Source organism: Thalassophryne amazonica, chromosome 13, assembly GCF_902500255.1.
Source record: "Thalassophryne amazonica chromosome 13, fThaAma1.1, whole genome shotgun sequence".
NCBI classification, from domain to species: Eukaryota; Metazoa; Chordata; class Actinopteri; order Batrachoidiformes; family Batrachoididae; genus Thalassophryne; species Thalassophryne amazonica.
Window position 1 is genome coordinate 46,172,589 of NC_047115.1, and position 22,407 is coordinate 46,194,995.

The 22,407-nt window shown below is 41.9% G+C and overlaps 1 protein-coding gene across 3 annotated transcripts; it reads left to right on the forward strand.

The window, feature by feature from the left end:
* Nucleotides 1–1,710: 1,710 nt before the first annotated feature.
* LOC117523160 (zinc finger CCCH domain-containing protein 6) lies at nucleotides 1,711–22,407 on the forward strand. Of its 3 annotated transcripts, none has more exons than XM_034184596.1 (13): nucleotides 1,711–2,134; nucleotides 2,200–2,340; nucleotides 14,386–14,605; nucleotides 14,717–14,836; nucleotides 14,923–15,163; nucleotides 15,336–15,475; nucleotides 16,512–16,640; nucleotides 18,936–19,050; nucleotides 19,330–19,439; nucleotides 19,549–19,781; nucleotides 19,873–20,285; nucleotides 20,399–20,575; nucleotides 20,677–22,407. In XM_034184596.1, the coding sequence occupies exons 2-13, from the start codon at nucleotides 2,255–2,257 to the stop codon at nucleotides 22,200–22,202; spliced, it is 3,510 nt and encodes a 1,169-aa protein (XP_034040487.1). In that variant the 5' UTR covers nucleotides 1,711–2,134; nucleotides 2,200–2,254; the 3' UTR covers nucleotides 22,203–22,407. The 3 variants fall into 3 exon arrangements, with proteins under 3 accessions (XP_034040487.1, XP_034040486.1, XP_034040485.1); XM_034184595.1 differs by having other exon boundaries at nucleotides 2,209–2,340; XM_034184594.1 differs by having other exon boundaries at nucleotides 1,711–2,340.

The window sequence follows — 22,407 nt, forward strand, 5'->3', positions numbered from 1 at the left end:
AAACTGAGCAATGGGGGACAAGGGCTTTAGTCAGGGGAGGTGACCAAGAACCTGATGGCAGCAGGAGGCTGCATTCCTCTGTGGAGAGAGGAGAACCTTCCAGACGCTCAAAGCACTTTACAATAATGCCTCACATTCAACCACAGTGTGAGGGTGCTGCCATACAAGGAACTCACCACACCCCGGGAGCAACTAGGGGATTAAGGACCTTGCCCAAGGGCCATTAGTGATTTTCCGGTCAGACTGGGATCCTCTGGTCTCAAGCCCAATGCTTTAACCACAACACCATCACCTCCCCATGTCGGGAGGTGATGGTCTAGTGGACAACCATCTCCTCAGCAATCCACCAATCAGGCCTGTATGGTACAGTGGCCAGACAGAAGCTAGTCTGTAGTAAAAGGCCAACCCAGTCTCATGTGGTCTTTTCATGATCCTGTCACGAAATTAGTCAAATTTTCATGACAGGATTTTTTTTTCTTACGATTATTAACCCTCCCCTATCCCTAATAATAATAATAATAATAACCCTTACCTAACCCCTAACCCTAACCCCCCAGACCCCCACAAAAAATCAGGACTCTCAGACCATGCAAAACAAAATTCTCTGGTCTGATGAGACAAAGATTAAACTCTTTGGTGTGAATGCCAGGCATCATGTTTGGAGAAAACTAGGCACCATCCCTACAGTGAAGCATTGCGGAGGCAGCATCATGCTATGCGGAGATTTTCAGCAGCAGGAACTTGACTAGTCAGGATTGAAGGAAAGATGAATGCAGCAATGTACAGAGACATCCTGGATGAAAACCTGCTCCAGAGCGCTGTTGACATCAGACTGGGGCGACACTTCATCTTTCAGCAGGACAATGACCCATAAGAACACAGGCAAGATCAAAGGAGTGGCTTCAGGACAAGTCTGGGAATGTCCTTGAGTGGCCCAAACCCCCACCTCTATTAGTAAACACTTTTAATTTACAGGGTCAGAAAAACACAGCTCCAAATGGGCCCTGTTCATGTTTCCATAATCTTGTATAGTGACAAAGTAGGCCAGTGTATATTTAATTCCTGTGTCTGTTCATCTGTTTGCAGAAAATAAAATTCAAAAGGTAAAAGGTGGATTACAATTACACTTTGTGGGAAAATAATCCATGGGTCAGGGAAAATGTTTGCAAAATTTGGGTTTTACGGATCTGCCTCAAAATGTCTTTGTTTAGCTACAATAAATTAAAAAAAAATCTGCCTGCCATCCTCTGTCGGTTGTTTAAAGTCAAACGGTATCTGTTTTACTTCTGTAAATAATTAAATATCATGTTAATAAATTAAACTTTAACATTACATCACATAGAAATTGGGGGAATTTAAAAGCAACTATTATATTTGTCAAGGAAATTTTGTTTTTCATTTTTCCTTCACGTAATAATAATATTGCTATTAATATTTAACAGCAATATTATCGGACAAAACAGTTTTTTTAAAACATTTTATAGGCTGTTTAATTTTGAAGAGATTATTTTCGGGGACGGCGCGTCACCTAGTGGCCAAAGTCGGGATTTGCGTCCAGCGCCCGTGTGCTTGACAACCTTTACGACAATGTCGGCAAACGTGGAAAGAGTTAAATGTGCCGATACCGCAGCTCTTTTACCGCTTAAAAATCACCAAACTGGTCTTTCTGAATAACGTTTTTTTTTTGGTACCTCATCATGGACTAATACGTCCACAGAGGACTAAAACAGCGTCGTCATGTTACAGATGTTGGAAAGTGACTGACAGCGATTTGAGCCAATCGGTGTGACACATCATTCTCTTCGACCAATAGCCGGCGAGAACTTGCTGCGTCCAAGTTAGATAGATCCTGGCGGATCTATATATGCGTAGGGGAGCGCATAATCGAAGAATGTTCCGCAGAAGCCATTTTGAGATGATGATGTCCCTGTTGCGAAAGACTTATGAAGATGCTGAAACCAACGAAAGTGGTTACATTTCTGTGTGTTTCTGCCTCCGTCTCCTCTGTTTCACCGTGGCAGCTGTCAAGCGACGGGACATTAGCAAAGCGGGCTATCACCTCGCAGTTAAAACGCCATTGATATGACAGAGGAGAGTGTCTGTTTACTGTCTCTGTGTCGAGACATGTAACACCGTGAGTTTTTTTGTTTTTTCCTCCAGTCTGAAATCTTGCAGCATCTCTCTCACAGCCCACCGTCTCCTCGTTAGGTGAACTCCGTGTGCTACCGGAGCAGGGAGGCAGAACGGTTTTCCAATGGCTTCTGTGAGCCTTGTTTCCAGTCCCCCAGCCCCCGTTCTTGACAAAAACATGACAGACTCTGAGCTTGCAGGCGATGAAAGGTCGAGTAACAATCTTATGCAATTCTTAATACGCTCATCTGTGCCTTTGTGGGTCTACATGTTTGTGTGAATGTTTTTTTTTTTTTTTTTTTTTTTTAAACGTCATGAATTGCAGGATAAAGACATTTTCGCAGTTTCCTCCCCCTTCAAAAAATATCTTTGCATGCCTACTTGGTGCAATTTAATAACGCATCACTGTGCCGATAAGACTGATTCCTGATCGTTTGTGTGCAGTACGGCGGAGCTCGTCGTTTGTGTTGCTGCTGCTGTTTGTGGTGATGAATTCATGGCTTCATCGTTGCTATCTGCAGGAGACTATGCAAATGACTGTGATGTAATATGACACGCCCACGCTGTGCTCCCCCTACTGGGCATGAAGCAGTACTGTCTGATGACAGGTTTGTCAGTGTGTGTTGAGGGTTTTGGGCCATGCTGGTGTCTTTGTGATTGGACCATAATTGTAACAGAGCTGTCAGTCTCCTAAAGAGGACCACAGATTTTAGTATTAGTAATATTTAGGGTGGCTCTAAGCGCACCTGGTGGAGTGTTTGTTTGGAAGGAAAGTCAGTGTAGCTGGCATTGGCTTGTTTGTTCTTGTTTTAGTACATTAACAGTGTACCTGTTTGTTTAAAAGAAAAAATTAAAGGGGTCATATTGTGCAACCTCCTCCAATAGCTTTCACAGTTAAATATTAATACAATAACATGCTTTTGGAGGGCGGTATGCATTTTCAGAGGCCCGTCGTCCATGCTCAGTCGCCAAAAATGACAAGATATTCGCCCGAGTTAGACAAGGGCGAATATCTGTCATTTGCATACCGCATGACAACAGCATATTATTTGCATTATTATCACTTACTGAGATACACAACACGCGGAATCACATTAACAATATTTAATGTCATTTCAAAACACAAGACACCCAGCAAACGCGTACATAAAAAGTTGGCTCACTTTAACTTTTGACGTGTTGGCTGGCGCGTGCTGCTCTCCAAATTTGCCAGTGCGTCATTTATCAAGCTGGCTGCTTTGGCTGCTGTTCATTGTCGTACTATCCATGGTAAAATCATCCGGAATATCCATATTGGGACCAACACACACTTTTCGCCTTTTCATGTTATCGTCTGCGGACAGTTCTTGGGCTGCACGCGCGCTATGACGTCTTGTTTACGCACAGCGAGCGGGTATAGCCAGGTAGCGTCGACGTAAATCTACGCTACCGGCCTAGCAATGCCTCAGTAAAGTGATAATAATGGGAGTTTAGAGAGGCCTGTCGCGGGGTGCACTTGTTTTCAAAATAGAAGGTTTTTTGTTCAAGCCCGCCTGTGCTCATTCTCCATGGAGTTGTGTAAGGAAGGGTATCTGGCATGAAACGTATGAAATCAACATGCCGACCCATATCATATTTGCTGTGGTTGCTGACCTTGAGCACAAAGGGAAAAGTTGAAAGAAGAGCAACATAGTCTTGTCGCACTAACTTTTTTTTGCTATATTCCAGGAATAATTTTTCTAAATATTATTTTATGATGCTTTAAGCAATTGATAATGCAAGTGCACTATTTCACAGAGTAATGAATTTTAATTCTTAAAACTATGCAGATATTAGAATAAAAATGTGGTTAAAAAAATTAAATATTTAAAAAAAAAAAAGACAAGATGGACTTGCACACCTAAAAATATGCACTTAAATAAACAAAAGGTGCTCCAAATATTTAATATAGGAGGTTGTTCATGTCAGTGGGCTCTTCTCTCTCATTCATTTTAAACCCTCCCACAGTGGCACGGCTGTGGCGTGTGCTTTGAAACCAAATTTATTTGGACTTTGTAGTTGAAATTATATAGTTATCAAGAAAAATTCAATTAATTTTATTTATAAATTGCCTAAGGTGCTTCGCAAGGGTAAGTTTTAACCTTACCGACCCCCTGAACAAGCACATTGGCAACAGTGATAAGGAAAAACTCTTTCAGGTGATTTTTGGTTGTACGAAGAAACCTCAAGCAGACCAGTGTCAGTAGGGCGACCATCTGCTTTGGCCATACTAGCAATAAGAAAAAAAAAAAATCATAAAATATAACCAAGAATTGTCAAACATGCAAGACAGAGATTATCAAAATAAGCATCTAGGTACTTGTAAAGCTCATGCACTGCTGAAGTGGGAACGTCATAGTCAGCCAACAGTTCTGTTTCCAGTAAAACCCCACTAACGAAATACCTGTTAGTGTCAAGTAACATGTTATCTTCACCAGATTCACTGTCACTATATATATGTGTGTGTGTGTGTGTGTGTGTGTGTGCTGGAGCTGCTTAGCCCTGGCCGTGGTTAAATGAAGACAGCTGATGAGACATCAAAACTTAGCTCCATGGACAAGGTCAACAGGACTGAAACGATTAGTCAATTAACTCGAATAATTCGATTACAAAAAATGTTCGAGGCAAATTCTGTTCCTCGAAGCTCCGTTTAATGTTGTACTACATATGCCAGGCCTATGTGTGGCGCTGTAATGTCCCCAGAAAAAACAGAAGACTAGAGCATGGGCATAAGCCGTGTAAGAACTAATCAATGTAGCACCAAAAGCTACAGCTTTCCAACGCGACAGAGTAAAATAAAGCCTCGTAAGAGAGAGAGTGTTCACGCTGATCATCTGAAACAGACTTACTGTGCATTTAAAGCAAAGCAGTGTGTTTGTCTATTTAAAAAAAAAAAAAAAAAACACGGTTTGGTCCGCTGGCTGCTCTCTGCTGTACGTGCACTTTCAGTCAATCAAGTTGATTAAAAAAAAACGCCTTTATTTGGATTTGATCAGTGTTTTCATTGACAGGGTGCCGAACATATTTATCAATGTGGCTTTTGTGGAAAAGCTGCACTCCAGAGCGCAGTTTTTAATAGGCTGCGCTCACGTTCATGGGCAGCCTGACTGACTAAGGATTACACAGACTGTCTGCGCTTACGGCCTCAATGTCAGGGGAATGTAGAGCTCCTGACACCGGGAAAGATCCAAAACTTGTATAGATGTGAAAAAATAAATAATTACCCAGAAAAACAGAAAGAGATACACTAAATTTGACAAACTCTGATGGTGCAGTGACATTGTGTCATTGCTTAGGGAGAGCCCTGGGGCCTGTACTATGAAGCGTGGTTAACTTACTCAGATGTAACCCAGGGTCAGCCTCTTAAACCGAGGTTGACAAAACCTGGTTTTCTCAAGTGGTGTTAATCGGTACTACGACGCTGAATAAGATGTTGATTTGTTGAACCTGTGTTAACCTAATTGGAGTTTGTGCGCGTTCACATAAAAGGGGCGGGTTGCAGCACACGTCACCAATTTTCAATGATGGCGCGGTCACCTTACTTTACCGAAGGAGAACGCACGATTATTTTGCAGAGCTACGAGGAATTTAAATTAATGTTAAGGGGGAAATCGAACACATCGTCTGCCAATAAAGCAAGACAGGCTTGTTGGCAACGTATTGCTGATCGGGTAAATGCGTACATACAATTCAATTGTTCCCCAAATCTGTTACAGATGATTAACCTGTGGAATGTCTAATATGTGTAAAAAAATGACCTTATTAATTACGCCCAGATGCAACATGATTCAGAAGTGGGCATAGGCCTACTAATAAATGTTAGGTTAATTTAATGTTTCCTAAATAGGCTACCTTGACTGTATGATTGCTATTCCTAATCCTGTCAATATTTCAGATGCAATAGCAGTGCCAAACGCACCTGGCAGCAGGTGAAGATGAAGTATAAAAACATCCTTCAGAATAGTAGATTTATATTCATAGTTTGATAAGCCCCACTTCGCCTAATTAATGGACATGCATTAGACCTATTTTGATATTAGTAATTACCTGTGATTGCATAAACCCTTCTTTGATTTGCATTGCGGATAAATGGCCAGGGAAAACGACAAAGGCATCCAACAGTTTAGATAGAGCAAGTACTACCTTGCGAATCATACGACATACAGTATTCTTGCTCAGATGTTCAGCATCACCGATGGAATACATAAATTGTCCACTGGCAAAATAGGCACAAGGCACATTATCTGCTTGATTGTCGGGGCATTGCTACACTGTAAAAAATGACTTGTTTTTACAGGAAAACACTGGCAGCTGTGGTTACCAGGGAATTCCTGTAAAACATACAGCAGCACAGTAGATAACATTACAGACATAATATGCATATGGATTTACAGTGAATGAACCACGGCTGACTCACATTAAAAGAACTGTTAAATCTACAAACAAGAGCTCTCTTTTTTTGTACATTTAACTGCTGTATTTTTTACAGGAATTCCCTGGTAACCACAGCTGCCAGTGTTTTCCTGTAAAAACAACAGTCTTTTTTTACAGTGTACGATGGATGATGTTACAGACTTCTGGCCCGATCAGCTGACAAAGATAACGAATTCCCTCGGCTGAGAATCTATATCTTTCATCGAGAATATTGTCCGGGTATGTCAGCGGATTCTGGCGGTCTTTAAAAACCCTCGCCCTGCGAAGAGAGCTCCTCACAATTTGTGCCCCAATATCAAACGGATCATCCAGGTAGGCCGGCATTGTCTTCGGAGTGATTGAGGGTGGGTGGACGGTACTTATAAAGGGAGTGGTTAAGCGAAAACCTCAAGCTAACCAAGAACATAACCTGCTCGGAGCAGGTTTGGCACACAGCATAAATTTCCATGGCAGCATACCTCGATCAAAACCTATCCACCTTTCGTAGTACGGGTTAACCGGGAAGTTACTCCACACGTCATCAACTTTCTCCCGAAGTTACCCTGATAAGCCAGTAACCCCGCTTCGTAGTACAGGCCCCTGGACTATTGATGTTGTTTAAAAACATACAAATAGTTTTTATCTGATTACGTGATTAATCGATTAAAAAATTGCTAGAATACTCGATTTCAAAATATTCTATAGCTGCAGCCCTAAAGGTCACAACGAAACACATCTTCATGTATTTTTTCTATTTATTAGGTTTAATTGTTGTGAACAATGTGTCTCAGGCGCTGCGTCCGTAGTAGTGAAAACACTGATATTTATTATGGCGTCATGTTGGTGACATTCTTGTCAGAAAACAGCAGCCAGTACTGAGGTCAGAATAATTATTGAGGCCATTTCCATGTACGATAAGGCAATATAGTAATTATCTTGATTAGCACTGTTTTATATTAAACATCATCCAACTCCAACAATTATATGACTGCATGTAGGAAGTCTCTGCTGTTACCAAACCGTAATCTTTAGGCCTGAAATATCTTGTTTTACAGTTCTGTGACTTCTGTCATGGAAATGTATGTTGAAACATTTTCTTATTCTGTGGTACACAGGCTCAAAATCTACAACACAGATGGTGAGGTGACTGCACTGAGTTGTGAGAGATTTGGACAGAATCGGCTCTTCTCTATTTAAATTGACACGCACAGAGACACAAGTATGACCCCTTTCACAAAATAGATACACATATAATGCCTAATTTTTTGAGCAAGTGTGATGTATTTATTTTTAAGTGATGCATTGATATTGTGGCTGTTACTGTAAAACATTTAATATGTACAGCATGTTGAGATGGGCTTACACGGTCATCTATGTTATAATAGCCAAGTGGCCTCTGTGTGCATGTATGGCTTCCATCACAGAGAAACCGGGGAGAGCTGACACTTGCCATTTGGTATGCTTATGTATTTTGGATCAAGGATGAACGCTGCAAAAATTGAAAGTTGATAGGACTAATATTTTTGGAGAAATTGGTAATATTGGCTAACAGCAATGAACAATGTACATTGTGCTGCAATGCACCATGGGAGTTCAGGATTTTGGGGTTTTCAGATGCTGTTATTGTGGTTCATGTTAGTTTAACCCTCTTGAGTCTGGAGTATATTTGGGCGATTTTGACTACAAAACCTAATTCCAATGAAATTGGGACGTTGTGTGAAATGTAAATAAAAACAGAATACAATGATTTGCAAATCCTCTTCAACCTATATTCAATTGAATACACCACACGGACAAGATATTTAATGTTCAAACTGATAAACTTTATTGTTTTTGTGCAAATATTTGCTCATTTTGAAATGGATGCCTGCAACACATTTCAAAAAAGCTGAGACAGTGGCAACAACTGACTGGGAAAGTTGATGAATGCTTAAAGAAAACCTGTTTGGAACATTCCAGAGGTGAACAGGTTAATTGGAAACAGGTGAGTGTCATGATTGGGTATAAAAGGAGCATCCCCAAAAGACTCAGCCATTCACAAGCAAAGATGGGGCAAGGATCACCACTTTGTGAACATCTGAGTGAAAAAATAGTCTAACAGTTTAAGAACAGTGTTTCTCAGTGTTCAATTGCAAGGAAATTAGGTAATCCATCACCTACAGTTCATAATATAATCAGAAGATTCAGAGAATCTGGAGAACTTTCTACACGTAAGCGGCAAGGCCGAAAACCAACACTGAATGCCTGTGACCTTTGATCCCTCAGGCGGCACTGCATTAAAAACCAACATCGTGTAAAGGATCTCACCGCGTGGTGAGCTCAGGAGCACTTCAGAAAACCATTGTCAGTTAACACAGTTTGTCACTACATCTACAAGTGCAAGTTAAAACGCTACCATGCAAAGCAAAAACCATACATCAACAACATCCAGAAACACCACCGCCTTCTTTGGGCCTGAGCTCATTTGAAATGGACAGAAGCAAAGTGGAAAAGTGTGCTGTGGTGTGATGAGTCCATGTTTCAAATTGTTTTTGGAAATCATGGACGTGTCCTCCGGACAAAAGAGGAAAAAGACCATCCAGATTGTTACCAGCGCAAAGTTCAAAAGCCAGCATCTATGATGGTATGGGGGTGTGTTAGTGCCCATGGCATGTGCAGTTTACACATCTGTGATGGCACCCTCAATGCTGAAAGGTACATCCAGGTTTTGGAGCAACACATGCTGCCGTCCAAGGTTACATCTTTTTCAGGGACGTCCCTGCTTATTTCAGCAAGACAATGCCAAGCCACATTCTACATGTGTTACAACAGCGTGGCTTCGTAGTAAAAGAGTGCGGGTACTAGACTGGCCTGCCTGCAGTCCAGACCTGTCGCCCATTGAAAATGTGTGGCGCATTATTACAACGGAGACCCCGGACTGTTGAACAACTGAAGTCGTACATCATGCAAGAATGGGAAAGAATTCCACCTGCAAAGCTTCAACAATTAGTGTCCTCGGTTCCCAAATGCTTATTGAGTGTTATTAGAAGGAAAGGTGATGTAACACAGTGGTAAACATACCACTGTCCCAGCTTTTTTGAAATGTGTTGCAGGCATCCATTTCAAAATGAGCAAATATTTGCACAAATAATATCAGTTTGAACATTAAATATCTTGTCTTTGTGGGTATTCAATTGAATAGAGGTTGAAGAGGATTTGCATATCATTGTATTCTGGTTTATTTCATTTTACACAATGTCCCAACTTCATTTAGAATTGAGGTTGTACTTTTGGTTTTACCCTCTTTTTTTCAGTACAACCTCACCTGTGTGACCTTAGTGTTAGGGAACCTAATTTCATGTAAGATCTTATACTAAAAACTGTTGAAGTCTAAGGTTCTAAAACATTCTGGGACATCACCATTCCAACTCATTATAGAAACTTTGCATAATTTGCATAATTTATTACCACCCTTGATAAGTGTCACACTTGTCATGTCATTCAGCCTCTGTACACCATCACAACTGATTGAAATAAAACACTTAGTAGCTTGTAGTGTAGACTGTTAGCTTTAATTTAAGAGGTTTTACAAAAATATTTCATTAAGCATTTAAGAATGACCTTTATTGTATACATTGTGTCCCCATTTTAAAAGCCCATAAGTAATTGGACAAAATAAATATAAGTATTTATATTATTATAGTATTATATTATTACAGCAAGTTTTCTTTTTACAAATATTCTCAGTTACAAGTATTCTCAGTTTCTCCAATCACATTCACCCTCAGTAGTCTACTTGAAGTTTTTCTTCAGTTTTTGTTAACTGCCTGCTCCAGTCATACTTGCCATAGAGTATCATCCATTTGTATTTATTTATGGTTGATGTAAAGAATATGTCCAAGTGTTTTTTTTTTTTTTTTTGTCTAGGAAATGTTCATGTATTCATCCTCTGATTTGTTTAAAGAAAACTGGCTGTAAAAGTGATGGTTTGCATTAAAAAAATATTTCTTTTGTCCAATTATTTATTGGCTGCAAAAATGGAGGAGCTACATATACAAATAGCTGTAATTTTGAAATGGTAAATGTGGTGATTTTGTAAAAGCCCTTCAATTAAAGCTAACAATATACACTACAAATACATACTGTTTTATTTCAGCTCTGTTACAGTGGCTAATATAAGCAAAATTATATCACTGTCCACATACTTAGGCAGGTCTCAGCCCCCCCCCCCCCCCCCCCTCGGTAAGGTCTGTTCCAGAGTACTGGAGAGGAGAATTCAACCGATAGTCAAACCTCGGATTCAGGAGGAGCAGTGTGGTTTTCGTTCTGGTCGTGGCACATTGGACCAGCTCTTCACCCTCTATCGGGTGCTCAAGGGTTCATGGGAGTTCACCCAACCAGTCCACATGTGTTTTGTGGGTCTGGAGAACGCGTTCGAGTGTCCCTCGAGGCCCCCTCTGGGGTGTGCTCTGGGAGTACGGGGTCCGGGGTCCTTTGTTAAGGGCTATCCGGCCCCTGTACAACCACAGCAGGAGCTTGGTTCGCATTGCCAGTAGTAAGTCAAACCTGTTTTCAGTGCACATCGGCCTCCGCCAGGGCTGTCCTTTGTCACCGGTTCTGTTCATTACCTTTATGGACAGAATTTCTAGGCACAGTCAGGGTGTAGAGGGGGTCCGGTTTGGGAACCACAGAATCTCGTCTCTGCTGTTTTCGGACGATGTGGTTCTGTTCGCTTCGTCAAATCAGGACCTTCAGCGTACACTGGAGTGGTTTGCAGCCGAGTGTGAAGCATCCGGGATGAAAATCAGCACCTTCAAATCTGAGGCCATGGTTCTCGACCGGAAAAAGGTGCTTTGCCCTCTTCAGGTCCGTGGAGTGTCCTTGCCTCAAGTGGAGGAGTTGAAGTATCTCGGGGTGTTGTTCACGAGAGAGGGACGGATGGAGCGTGAGCTCGACATATGGATTGGTGCAGCATCTGCAGTGATGCGGTCACTGTATCGGACCGTCGTGGTGCAGAGATAGCTGAGTAGGGGGGCAAAGCTCTCGATTTACCGATTGATCTACGTTCCGACCCTCACCTATGGTCATGAGATTTGGCTCATGACCGAAAGAATGAGATCACGAGTACAAGCGGCCGAGATGAGTTTTCTCCGCAGTGTGGCTGGGTGCTCCCTTAGAGATAGGGTGAGGAGCTTGGTTGCTCGGGAGGAGCTCGGAGTCGAGCCGCTGCTCCTCCATGTCAAAAGGAGCCAGCTGAGATGGCTCGGGCATCTTTTTCGGATGCCCCCTGGACGCCTCGCTGGAGAAGTGTTCCGGACATGTCCCATCGGGAGGAAGCCCCGGGGAAGACCCAGGACATGCTGGAGGGACTGCGTCTCGCAGCTGCCTTGGGAATGCCTCGGGGTTCCCCAGGAGGAGCTGGGGGAGGTGTGTGTGGATCTGGAGGTCTGGGCGGCTTTACTTGAGCTGCTGTCCCCGCGACCCGACCTAGGATGAAGTGGAAGAAAATGGAAGGATGGATGTCCACATACTTGTCGACCTGACTGTAAATCTTGATAAATATTGTATGTATTTGTTATTAGCCTAGATTTTCCATAAAACCACAATTGGGTCACTAATTACTGATAAGTATTCAAGTGTACATTCTTACCAGTTTATGACTGTAAAGAACACATAGTCCATTTGCAACAGCATGTGTCATGTTGAATCTTGATGACTGCTGTTTTACTTGCAGTTGAAGTTGTGTGGGTTACATATCACCTTAGCTTTGGATGCAGAGGTTGAAGTTGATCTGCTTCAATATACACTCAACAAAACACTCTGAAAGGTGCAGTTTTGTTTTATTGGGGGGGATACCAGTCGGTATCTGGTGTGACCTCCATTTATTGTGGGCAGTCTAAGGCACACCTGTGCACTAATCATGGTGTCTAATCAGCATCTTGATATGGCACACCTGTGAGGTGGGATGGATTATCTCAGCAAAGGAGAAGTGCTCACTATCACAGATTTAGACTGGTTTGTGAACAATATTTGAGGGAAATGGTGATATTGTGTATGTGGAAAAAGTTTTAGATCTTTGAGTTCATCTCATACAAAATGGGAGCAAAACCAAAAGTGTTGTGTTTATATTTTTGTTGAGTGTAAGAGGAAGCCAGGGTTTCATTATGGTTTTTGTCTCATTTTTGCCCCTGAGCTTCAGTTAAATGCTATGAAATTAATGCCTGGAATGAAATGCCAACGAGTTTGAATAGTAAGTCCCTTAATTTAAATGATGTCTAATAATATAAAATTCCTTCCAATTAATGGACTTCTTCAAATAGTTTAAGAATGTACATGTATAGGGAATGCTTCAAATTTTTGTTGTTGTTTTTAAATTGCAATCTCTTATAATAAGTGGCAATTCCAGTTTAAATTTTTTTAATAAATAGCACTGCCAGCATAGCATGACTCACCAAATGTTATAAAATCCTGCCTGTACTCTTCAGTTTTTAGTTAACTTACAGTTTTTCATAAATTCTGTATCAACACTATACCTGTTAATGATGTACACGTATTCCTGGATTATTGCCTCCCCTGAATTTTTAGTACATAATTTAAAACATGTTCAGAAACAAATGTGAATAGGCCAATTTTCCATAATCAGAATGTTTAGTAAAATATCAGAAGTTTATTGTACAGCTGACTATAAAAAACATTTTGATATGCTGAATTAAAAACTTTTATAGATAAAACATGCGCTCAACAATTCTTGGCACACTTAAATGAATTTACAGTAAATCATAATGTTCACACCCAGTTTTCTTTGACAACTTGGCGTGGATATTTGAACATTTTAAAATCAATGAATACATTTACATACATTTACATCAGTTATTAAGAAATACAAACCATAAGGAACTGCATGGCAAATCTGTCCAGAAGAAGCAGATCTCAGAAACTGAGTGATCCACAGTGTGGTTGTGTAGAGCGACATTTGTCTGTTGTATTACCACAGGTTCATGGTGAAGTTGAAGAGAGAGGAACTAGCTGAAATTTAAGCTCTTTTTAAGGTGGTTTGAATGGCATTTTAATGGTATATATTAACAAACAACCATTTTCTATATAAACATTTAGGAGCTTAATGGCGTCTCTTTATAAACATGGAAAGGGGAAAAGGTTTCACAGGGTGGGACTCGCCTACACTAAATGTGCACACACGAAAATCTTATGCACTAAACATGCATGCACAGCCAAACTGAGAATGTAAACAGGGAACAGAAAAGGTCAGAGCACAGTGGGAGTCAGTGTTCATCAGTCTTGTTGTTATTAGCTTTTATGTATAAATCAAAAGGTGGACTTATTTTTTGGCATTCCATCATTTTGAACAAAAGTCACAATGCAACAGTCTTGTGAGTTGCCACATTACAGTGCTCATAAAGAATGTCAGGCTGGTAATGTAGCTGTGTAACTCCACTGCCACATTACAAAAAGTAAATTGATGTTTTGATTCCAAAAACCGTCTTTGTTTGGCATGAGGTTCTCAGGGGTTTTTCCTCAGCCTAGGAATAACTTGAATTTGGTTTTCGTTTATTAAACATATGTATTTTCAAACTTGGCCGTGCTTTATTGACTGGATGTTTTGTTTTCTTTTTAAATCATTGGGAAGACTTAAAAGTGTTTGGACACTGACTTGATACACAGTGCTTAGCTAGAAATAAGACAAAAAATGTTATCTGTGAGTATAATCTGATCTGATGTTTTTTATTATTATTAAGTTATCATAACAAGTGACTCTAAATTGATTGATAATGTCAAGATGTTCACACCTGCAGCACCTCTGAGTTCTTGTCACTCTTTCTCCTTTAGAGAGGATGGGGAATTAGAAGATGGCGAAATAGATGATGAAGGCATTGGAATCGAAGAAGACAACAAAGAGGCCACAGAGGTGAATGAGGAGAAAGAGAAGGAAAAGGAGAAAGAAAAAGTTAAAGAAAAAGAAGAAAAGGCTCACAGGCACTCCAGGAAAAGATACAAGAAGAGCAGAGAGAAGAAAAGATCCAAAAGGAGGAAACGTGACAGACAGAAAGTAAGTATTTTATGACAACGCTCACTGGGTGCTACTGCACCAACATCACACATGTTAAATTTAAAGTTTTATGAAACCTTTTTTCACTATGCCTTCTATGCATCTTGTCAGCACCATTCCCCCTCCAGCAGCTCCAGCTCTGATAGCTATGACTCAGATTACGACCGACCGGAAAGGCCCAAAAACTGGAAGAACCAGGGATCCAGCCGTGATGATGGCCCATCCTCACAGGTGAGTTCTTCACTGCTGGCAAATTGGGGGCCAGACATAGTAAATGAAGCATCTTTGTGTGATCTTTATGTTTCCTGGCTTTCTAGCATGGGCGGGATTCAAAGGGAAATTCTCAGAGGTCACCTCAACACAAGAGTAGCGATTTTGACAAGTACAGTGACTACAGTGATGACAAGTATGATTACGACGAAGAAGAGGATGACGACTACACGGATGATATGTCTGAGTACCCTCAGTCAAAAGATTCAGCCATGGGCCAAGGAAGAGGACGCTATATGAAAGAACAAATGAAGAGAGAGAGTATGAGGCCACTGCAGAAACAACAGTGTATGAATGTATTTTATACTCCCGCATTTATTTCATGTTTAATATTCATTGGCCTATATTTGAGACAAGCATTTATGTGTTTATGTGATCATAAGAGATGAAACCAAAGCAAAGGAAATGTTCTAATTTTGTTTGAGATCAATGCCTCCTTCTTCCAAAATGTCATCTTTAGTTGGGTTGAGAGGAAGAGGCAGAGGGACTGGCCCAGGCAGAGGACGTGGAATGCTCATGAAGAACAAGAAGCTAAAGGGCAAACCATGGGGAGGACGTGGACGAGGTCGGGGAGACCAGTGCATGGAGGACATGCCACTAGTAAGGATGCACCTCAAAAATCGACTAAAGCCGTGGTCACAACCCGCCGTACTTGCACGCGCGTGCAGTCCACTTGCAAAAACGTGGGCTAAATTTGGAGATCCGTACGTCGTAAGTACTGCCTCAGTACAAATTTAGGAGCACGCAGACACGCCGTAGAGGTTTTAGTGCATGCAGAACTTTTCGCTGCGGTCAGGCTGCGGATTCACCAGCAGTACAGATGACGCATGTTGTGAGTACTGCCTCAGTACAGATTCAAAGCAGCACATTTTCATTCAATTACTATTGAATTAACCAAATCCGTACATAGGCAGTACGGATTACGGCACTCACCACATACTATGGAGGCTGACTGACTTGCATGCACAACGCAGCTTCTCACTTGAACTTGGACTTTATTTCCAAACGTCAGCAACACACACTCCACAGCTTCAGTCTGTTAACTAGCTGTAACTTTTTGAGGCAAGTAAACACTCGTACAACTGACCGCTGCAGGCTGGACATGCTCATGCATCGCCGACACCGAAAAACACCTGCCGCTCCGGTCCCGCTCATAAAAAAGAAAAGCGAACACACAAACACACACACACACACACACACTGCTTTATTGTCAACTCTCTTTATCGTTACACTCCTAGAGACGTGCGTTGAATGTACTCCCTCCCTCCTCTTGCTACTGCCGCCGTACGTTTTCACAAAAACGTAGTGGCCGTGGCATCCGCAGAAAACGTACGGCGAAAAAAAAACCCACGGTGGGTTGTGACCGGGGCTTAAAGGTGTTCACATTGGGACAGTGACCTCAAATACTTTACATCTTAAAACTCACTGCAATACGTGTAATGAATATTGATACTACAAAACAAAACAAAAAAAAAATATATAGTGTATTTATTGCCATTTATATTGAGTTACTAAAATAAGAAAAAAAGGTCACTTTAACATAACTGTTTAGTTGTAGTGCTCAGCCATAGATTCTACAGTATCATGACAAATTGACAAACTAAAAATCTAATGTCATTTACCTTTGTTTTGACAGGAAGGAAAAAATTCCTCTGGGTTCCAGAAGAAGCGGTTGATCATGAGCAAAGAATTTATCAATCAGCACACGGTCGAGCACAATGGCAGATACATCTGCAAGTACTTTCTCGAGGGTCGATGCATCAAGGTACAAATGTAATGACTTGATCTTTGTTTGACAGACCTGCCAGCCTTGAGGGAAGCCTGGGAGTATCATTTTATATGTGTGCTGGGGGGAGCATAGCCAAAAACAGAAAGAAATCTACTACACACACACACACACACACTGTATATTTTATTGCCAGAAATCTGTGTAACTAGACCTGAACTTAAAATGGAACCACTGAACTGTCTGGCCAAACCCTGACAAAAAAGGTTTAGTAAATGAAATTATGACTATAAGCATGGCCTTCGGGGGGGTGTTCCATGAATAAATAAATTAAATAAATAAATTGACAACCAGTAGCAATAAAATAAAAAATTAAACAGCCATTTTTATTCATTTGAAAAACAAAACATTATGATTCACTATTTTTACACTCATTATCCTACTTCCAGTGAGTTTCCGTTGGTCTTACTAAATTTTACTTGGTTGACTAACAAATGTTGCATTCTGAGGCCTCACTTTAGAAGTCATAACACACCCCTCAGTTACCAAACAAGCTAAATCCAACAGGCTAACCATGGTCTGAGTGTTTTATTAACTGATATTTCTTTGAGTAATGGACGGTGGTTTTCATGACTGGTGGTTTGAATGTGGAAAATAAAAATTATGACCAGCTTATTGCTACACTGTGAAGTAGCTGGAGATAACATTACCAAGCTACCTATGCCTGCTAACATACAAGTTAAATAACCTGAACATTTGTGGAAATACTGGAGACAGAGTTCTGAGATGAGTACAGTTAATTGCACAGCAAGTCATATTATCTTAGATATTTGTAATAACATGCTCAGAAAGGACAGACATGATTGGTCCACAACAGCTAGCAGCCACTGCTAGCAGAACTGTGGACACAGCTTGCTGGCACACTAGCTGGGAGATAGAATACAGAGCAGTGATTGGTCGTACTCTTCTTCTTTTGCTTTTTGGCAAGCTATTAAATTCTATACAATTATAGACTTTTGATGAAGTGTACCTGGGATTATGCAGACCTGGTCAGGATGCTCGGTGAACCCCATCCTGACCAGGTCTGCATAATCACGGGTACACCGAAATCAAAAGTCTATAACTGTTTTATTATACAGTAAACAAGAAAATTGGGAGTTTGTCAAACCTACTAAATCAATCAAATCGATCAATCAAAATCAATCTCAAGTTTCAGCTCTTTAATATTACTGTCATACTGCACCAACAGGTCCAAAATACTTCATGAACACAATCTCTAAAGCCCCTTTCACACCGGGGCTGCCTCGAGCTTCCTGTGGTGTTATGACGACGCAGGAATGTCTGCGTCAGGTGCGCGCTTCAGACAGACTGTACACTCTGATTTATCTTCTAGTTTATATTTGTTCTTTTGCTGAGCTGCAGGTCTGCCCTCTGAGTTCTGTTATAGTTTATCTTTCCTACTTTGATAAGCGCGTGCGCACTCGCATGAACGAACCATCTGTGAGTAAATGTGGAGATGTCTGGAGTTGTAGTTGATGTGGACATGCCCTGTCTCTGGCAGTCAGTCTGTGAGCAGGACTTATGTCCTTTCTTTAACACAGTGATGAGAGAGTTTGCGGAGAGCAAGGAGCGCAGACAGCCTTTTTTTTTTTTTTCTTTTAATTGTTAAAAATGTGCGCGCACAAACGAATCGTCCGTGGGTGGACTGGAGATGTCTGGACTTTTTACTGAACGTTGACATGTCCCTTCTCTGGCAGTCAGTCTGTGAGCAGGACTTTTATGGACTGTATTTAAACACATTTGTGAGAGAAGACCGAGGAGCTAATGAAGCCAGCAGCATTTTTTTTTTCTGTGCCCTTAGTTTTTACTGCATTGTGTACACGGCGTTGTCATGACGACACACAAACTCAAAGCGGGCCAAAGTAGGCGTTGTATCCCATTATCTGATTGGTCGTTATCGATAGAAGGCGTCGCTCGATTGGCTAGCGCTACGCTGCATGCAAGATGTACTCGGCTCCACCAGCGGTCAACTCAGCATGTGGTACAGCTCAGAAAGTGGCAAATGGGCCTCAGAAGTTGGCAAAATCACATACCATATAATAATCATTGCTGTAGACTTGGGTGCAGCACAACTAATCAGTAATTAACTTTGTGTGTGTGTGTGTGTGTACTTTTCAGTAACAAATCATACCAGTGTACTCTGATGTCAAAATTTGTGCCTGGTACAACAAATGCGTACAGGTTGGCAGGTCTGATAGAAAATTTGTGCTAAAATAAAAGACAACAGAAGACATTTCTTTGTTGAAAAATGATTTTAATTGCATCTTTCTACAGGGGGAACAGTGCAAGTTTGAACATGAACTTGTCACACCAGATAAGAAGAAAGAACTTTGTAAATTCTACCTTCAAGGATACTGTAGTAAAGGAGATAACTGCATTTACATGCACAATATCCTTTGCTAATGACAAATTGTTTACTGTGTGTGTCTCATAGAATTCAATTTCATTAGTTTAAAGAGAGATTCCTTTGGAATTGTTCAAGTGCAGTTTGTGATTTTCATGCCATTATTATTTTTATTCATTTATTTATTTTTTTACAAAACCTTCATAGCGGTGCCATGAGGCTAAATTAGGATTTGGAGATACTGTCATCTGCTCAAACAGTTATGTAATGTCAGTTTAATTCCCATCTTTCACTTAAATTTTGTTCCTTATCCTGTAACCGTACATGAATATCCGTGCAAATTCTTTCACACGGGAGCCAAATGCTATCAGGGGGATAACTGCAAATTCTCTCACGAGGCTTTGACGGATGTGACCAAGGAGTTGCTTGATAAAGTAAGAAAAAAGATAAAACTGCAGTTTTGGTTTTTGATGACAAGAATCTTTCAGCTGCAAGATTCAAAACATTGTTCAGTGTCTGGGTTTGGACTTGTTTATTGATCAGATAATTAATACTGAAGAGGAGAATGCTCGTGAGGATGAGCTGGAGCTGGAGGACTTGAGGAAGCAAGGCATTGCCCCACTTCCAAAGCCTCCCCCTGGTGTGGGTTTGCTGCCCACCCCTGGTCAGAGCAGCCCTTCAGATGGAGCTTCTGGCCAAGCAATGAAGAAGATCCCATCCCTTTTTGAAATCAAGGTTCATCCTACTGTAGACTTGGCACAAAAAATTGCTCTGAGGTAGTTGCAATGTTTTATCAAAATCAAATCAAAATAAACTGCAGTGCTTAAAGTTTAGTTTCACATTGTCCACATTTACTGTATTTTTCAGTGGGTCCAGCTACTCTCAGACTGAAGGTGAAGGTACCAGCCAGTTTGCTGAAGGCTCAGAGGATGCAGACAGTGGCGGCATAACGCCTTCAGGCTCCACTGCTCCTACTATTCCTCCTCCAGGGTCACCTGGTTCCATGGCTCAACCCACAGGACCAGCTATGCCACAGAGTCCCCCGGGACAACATCCACCACATGGATTTCCGGTACAACCACCAATCTCTGGTCAGCCCCCACCCTTCCCTGGAAACCGACCTAATGCCACCCCTCAGATGAACATGCAGACGCCTTCATTCTCTGCTGCGTCAGATCTACAGATGCTGCAGAGTCTCTTCCCTTTTCCTTCATTGAGTCAAAACCCTGTAGAGGTATTTAGCAACTTCCTCAGAAACCAGGCCATGGGTCAACAAGGAAGTAAGTATTGAAGTAACGTCATTAAAAAATCATTTACAAAAAAACTTATTTTTTATGTATTAATTACTTTTTTGACAGTTACTAAAATAGTCTTATTGTGTTTTCCAATGCAGTAGACCCTGCTACGGCCTTCATACAGAGCCTCCAGCAGCAGATAGGTATAGAGTCACAGGTGCAGTCTTTAACACCAGCAGTTCAGAAAGCTCTCTTCTTACACCTGACCCAGCAGCAGCAGCAACAACAGACACATCCACAGGGAGGTGACCAGGATGATAACAGCACAACCAGAGGTGGGTCTTTAAAGAAGTGTGTTTCACAATTTACGTGTTATTAGGGTGTCAGGGTACAAATGGACCCAAGAAGCATTTAAATGAGTATCTTTTTCTTTCAGATGTAACAATAAACTGGTACTCAAGTGACGAGGAGGATGGGAGCTGTGTTTCTTCTATTCTTAAATCTCTAAAGAAGGACACCGAGATGCAGCAGTCTCAGACCAAACCCCCCCAGCCAGCGCATGTGGCTGGAGCTCCAACTGACCCTCGGCTCATGAAAGAGAGGGCCCCTCTCAGTGACCCACGTATGAAGACAGATCCACGTCAGCGACCCCTAGACATGAAAAAGGAGTCCGATGTCAGCGCAGATCCACGACTCTCAAGAGACCCCAGAAAGATGAGACCAATGGATCCAAGCATTTATCGCCAGCAGAGTCAACCAGTTCCTCAGAAGCCTGCTACGGGAGAGGAGGACGATGAAGGAGAGAGGGAGATCAGAGACAGAGCTGCACTAATCCCTCTAGATGCCAGCCCTGGTGTGGTGCTGCGGGACCCTCGTTGCCAGTTAAAGCAGTTTAGCCACATCCGGGTAGACATTTTGCTTCAACGACCAGCATTTGCTCATACAGTGGTATGGGCTCCCGAGGACCTCATCCCTTCCCTGGTTCCCAAACAGGAACACTCCATCAACTTGCCCCTTCCACCCTTAATTGCAGATGCTCAGATGAACCGTACAAGACTGTCGGATCATTTCACAGTTACTAGCCCTCAACCCTCTGACCCGAGACTGGCAGCTGCCCGTTTAAAGGAACGTATGGGTCGAATGCCCTCTGGGTCTCCAGAATCTAGAACCTCCACAGAGCGACCTGTAGATCCTCGGCATCAAAAGAATCTGGACCCCAGACTCAAGCGTACAATAAGCTTGGACTCCAAGCTGCAAGGTCAGAAAGAGTCTGCTTCTGGGGGAGGAGTTGTTGACCCCCGACTACAGAAGGCCACTACTAGCTCCTCTCTCCATACTGCTCAAGCCAAGGCTGATCCTGAGCAGCTTCCTCCATATGCCCCACGTCTAGCCTCTTCAGGAGGAGGACTGGAGAGTCCCACAACAATTCTAGGGGGCATCAGCCTGTACGATCCACGAAATCAAACTGAGCAAGGACAGAAAGACCAGACAGAGCCTCCCAGAAAGATGGGCATTCTGAAACACTCTGCTAAGAAGGACAGTAGTCCGCCATCTTCACTCTCACCAACTCAGCAAAAAGGCTGTCTTGAAGAGTTGAAAAGTACAGACAGTGCTTCAGATGGCTCTCCCCAGCAGCAGACCTTTCCCAGTTCCCCCCCAGTACCTGCCACCAGTGTAGTCAAACCCCCTGCAGTACATAATCTCCCTATTCAAGCACTAGCCGGGCTGATCCGGCCCCAGTACACTGACCCCAGGCAGGCTAAACTAGCAGGTCAGAGCCCTGCAGGCCTGCAGGAGGAGGAGGAGGAGGAGCAGCAGCAGCAGCAAGAGCAGGAGGAGGAGGAGGAGGAAATGATGGAGGAGGAACAAAAGCAGGAGGATCTGGTGGAGGAGACAGATGACAGGACACTTAAGGATGTGTTCAAGACTTTTGATCCCACTGCCTCCCCTTTCTGTCAGTAAACTTGTATATATTTAGTGTGCTGATGATGCCTTGTTGTTCATATTTTTTTTTCTATTTTTAATACATCTATTTATTTCTGTATATAAAACTGAAGACTCCTGCTACCATGCAAACCTTAATAGTGCTTTTCGCTATTTGTTCATCCATATTGTCATGATGCTGGTTTAATGTGTATATAGTTCCCTTAAACACTATAGTAAAACT

Bases quoted from the DNA above. Each gene is read 5' to 3' on its own strand.
- LOC117523160 (XM_034184594.1), top strand. From the start codon at position 2,255: ATGGCTTCTGTGAGCCTTGTTTCCAGTCCCCCAGCCCCCGTTCTTGAC. The intron at 20,286-20,398 runs GTAAGTATTGAA...TTTCCAATGCAG, and splicing joins GGCCATGGGTCAACAAGGAA to TAGACCCTGCTACGGCCTTC. The intron at 20,576-20,676 runs GTGGGTCTTTAA...TTTTTCTTTCAG, and splicing joins TGATAACAGCACAACCAGAG to ATGTAACAATAAACTGGTAC.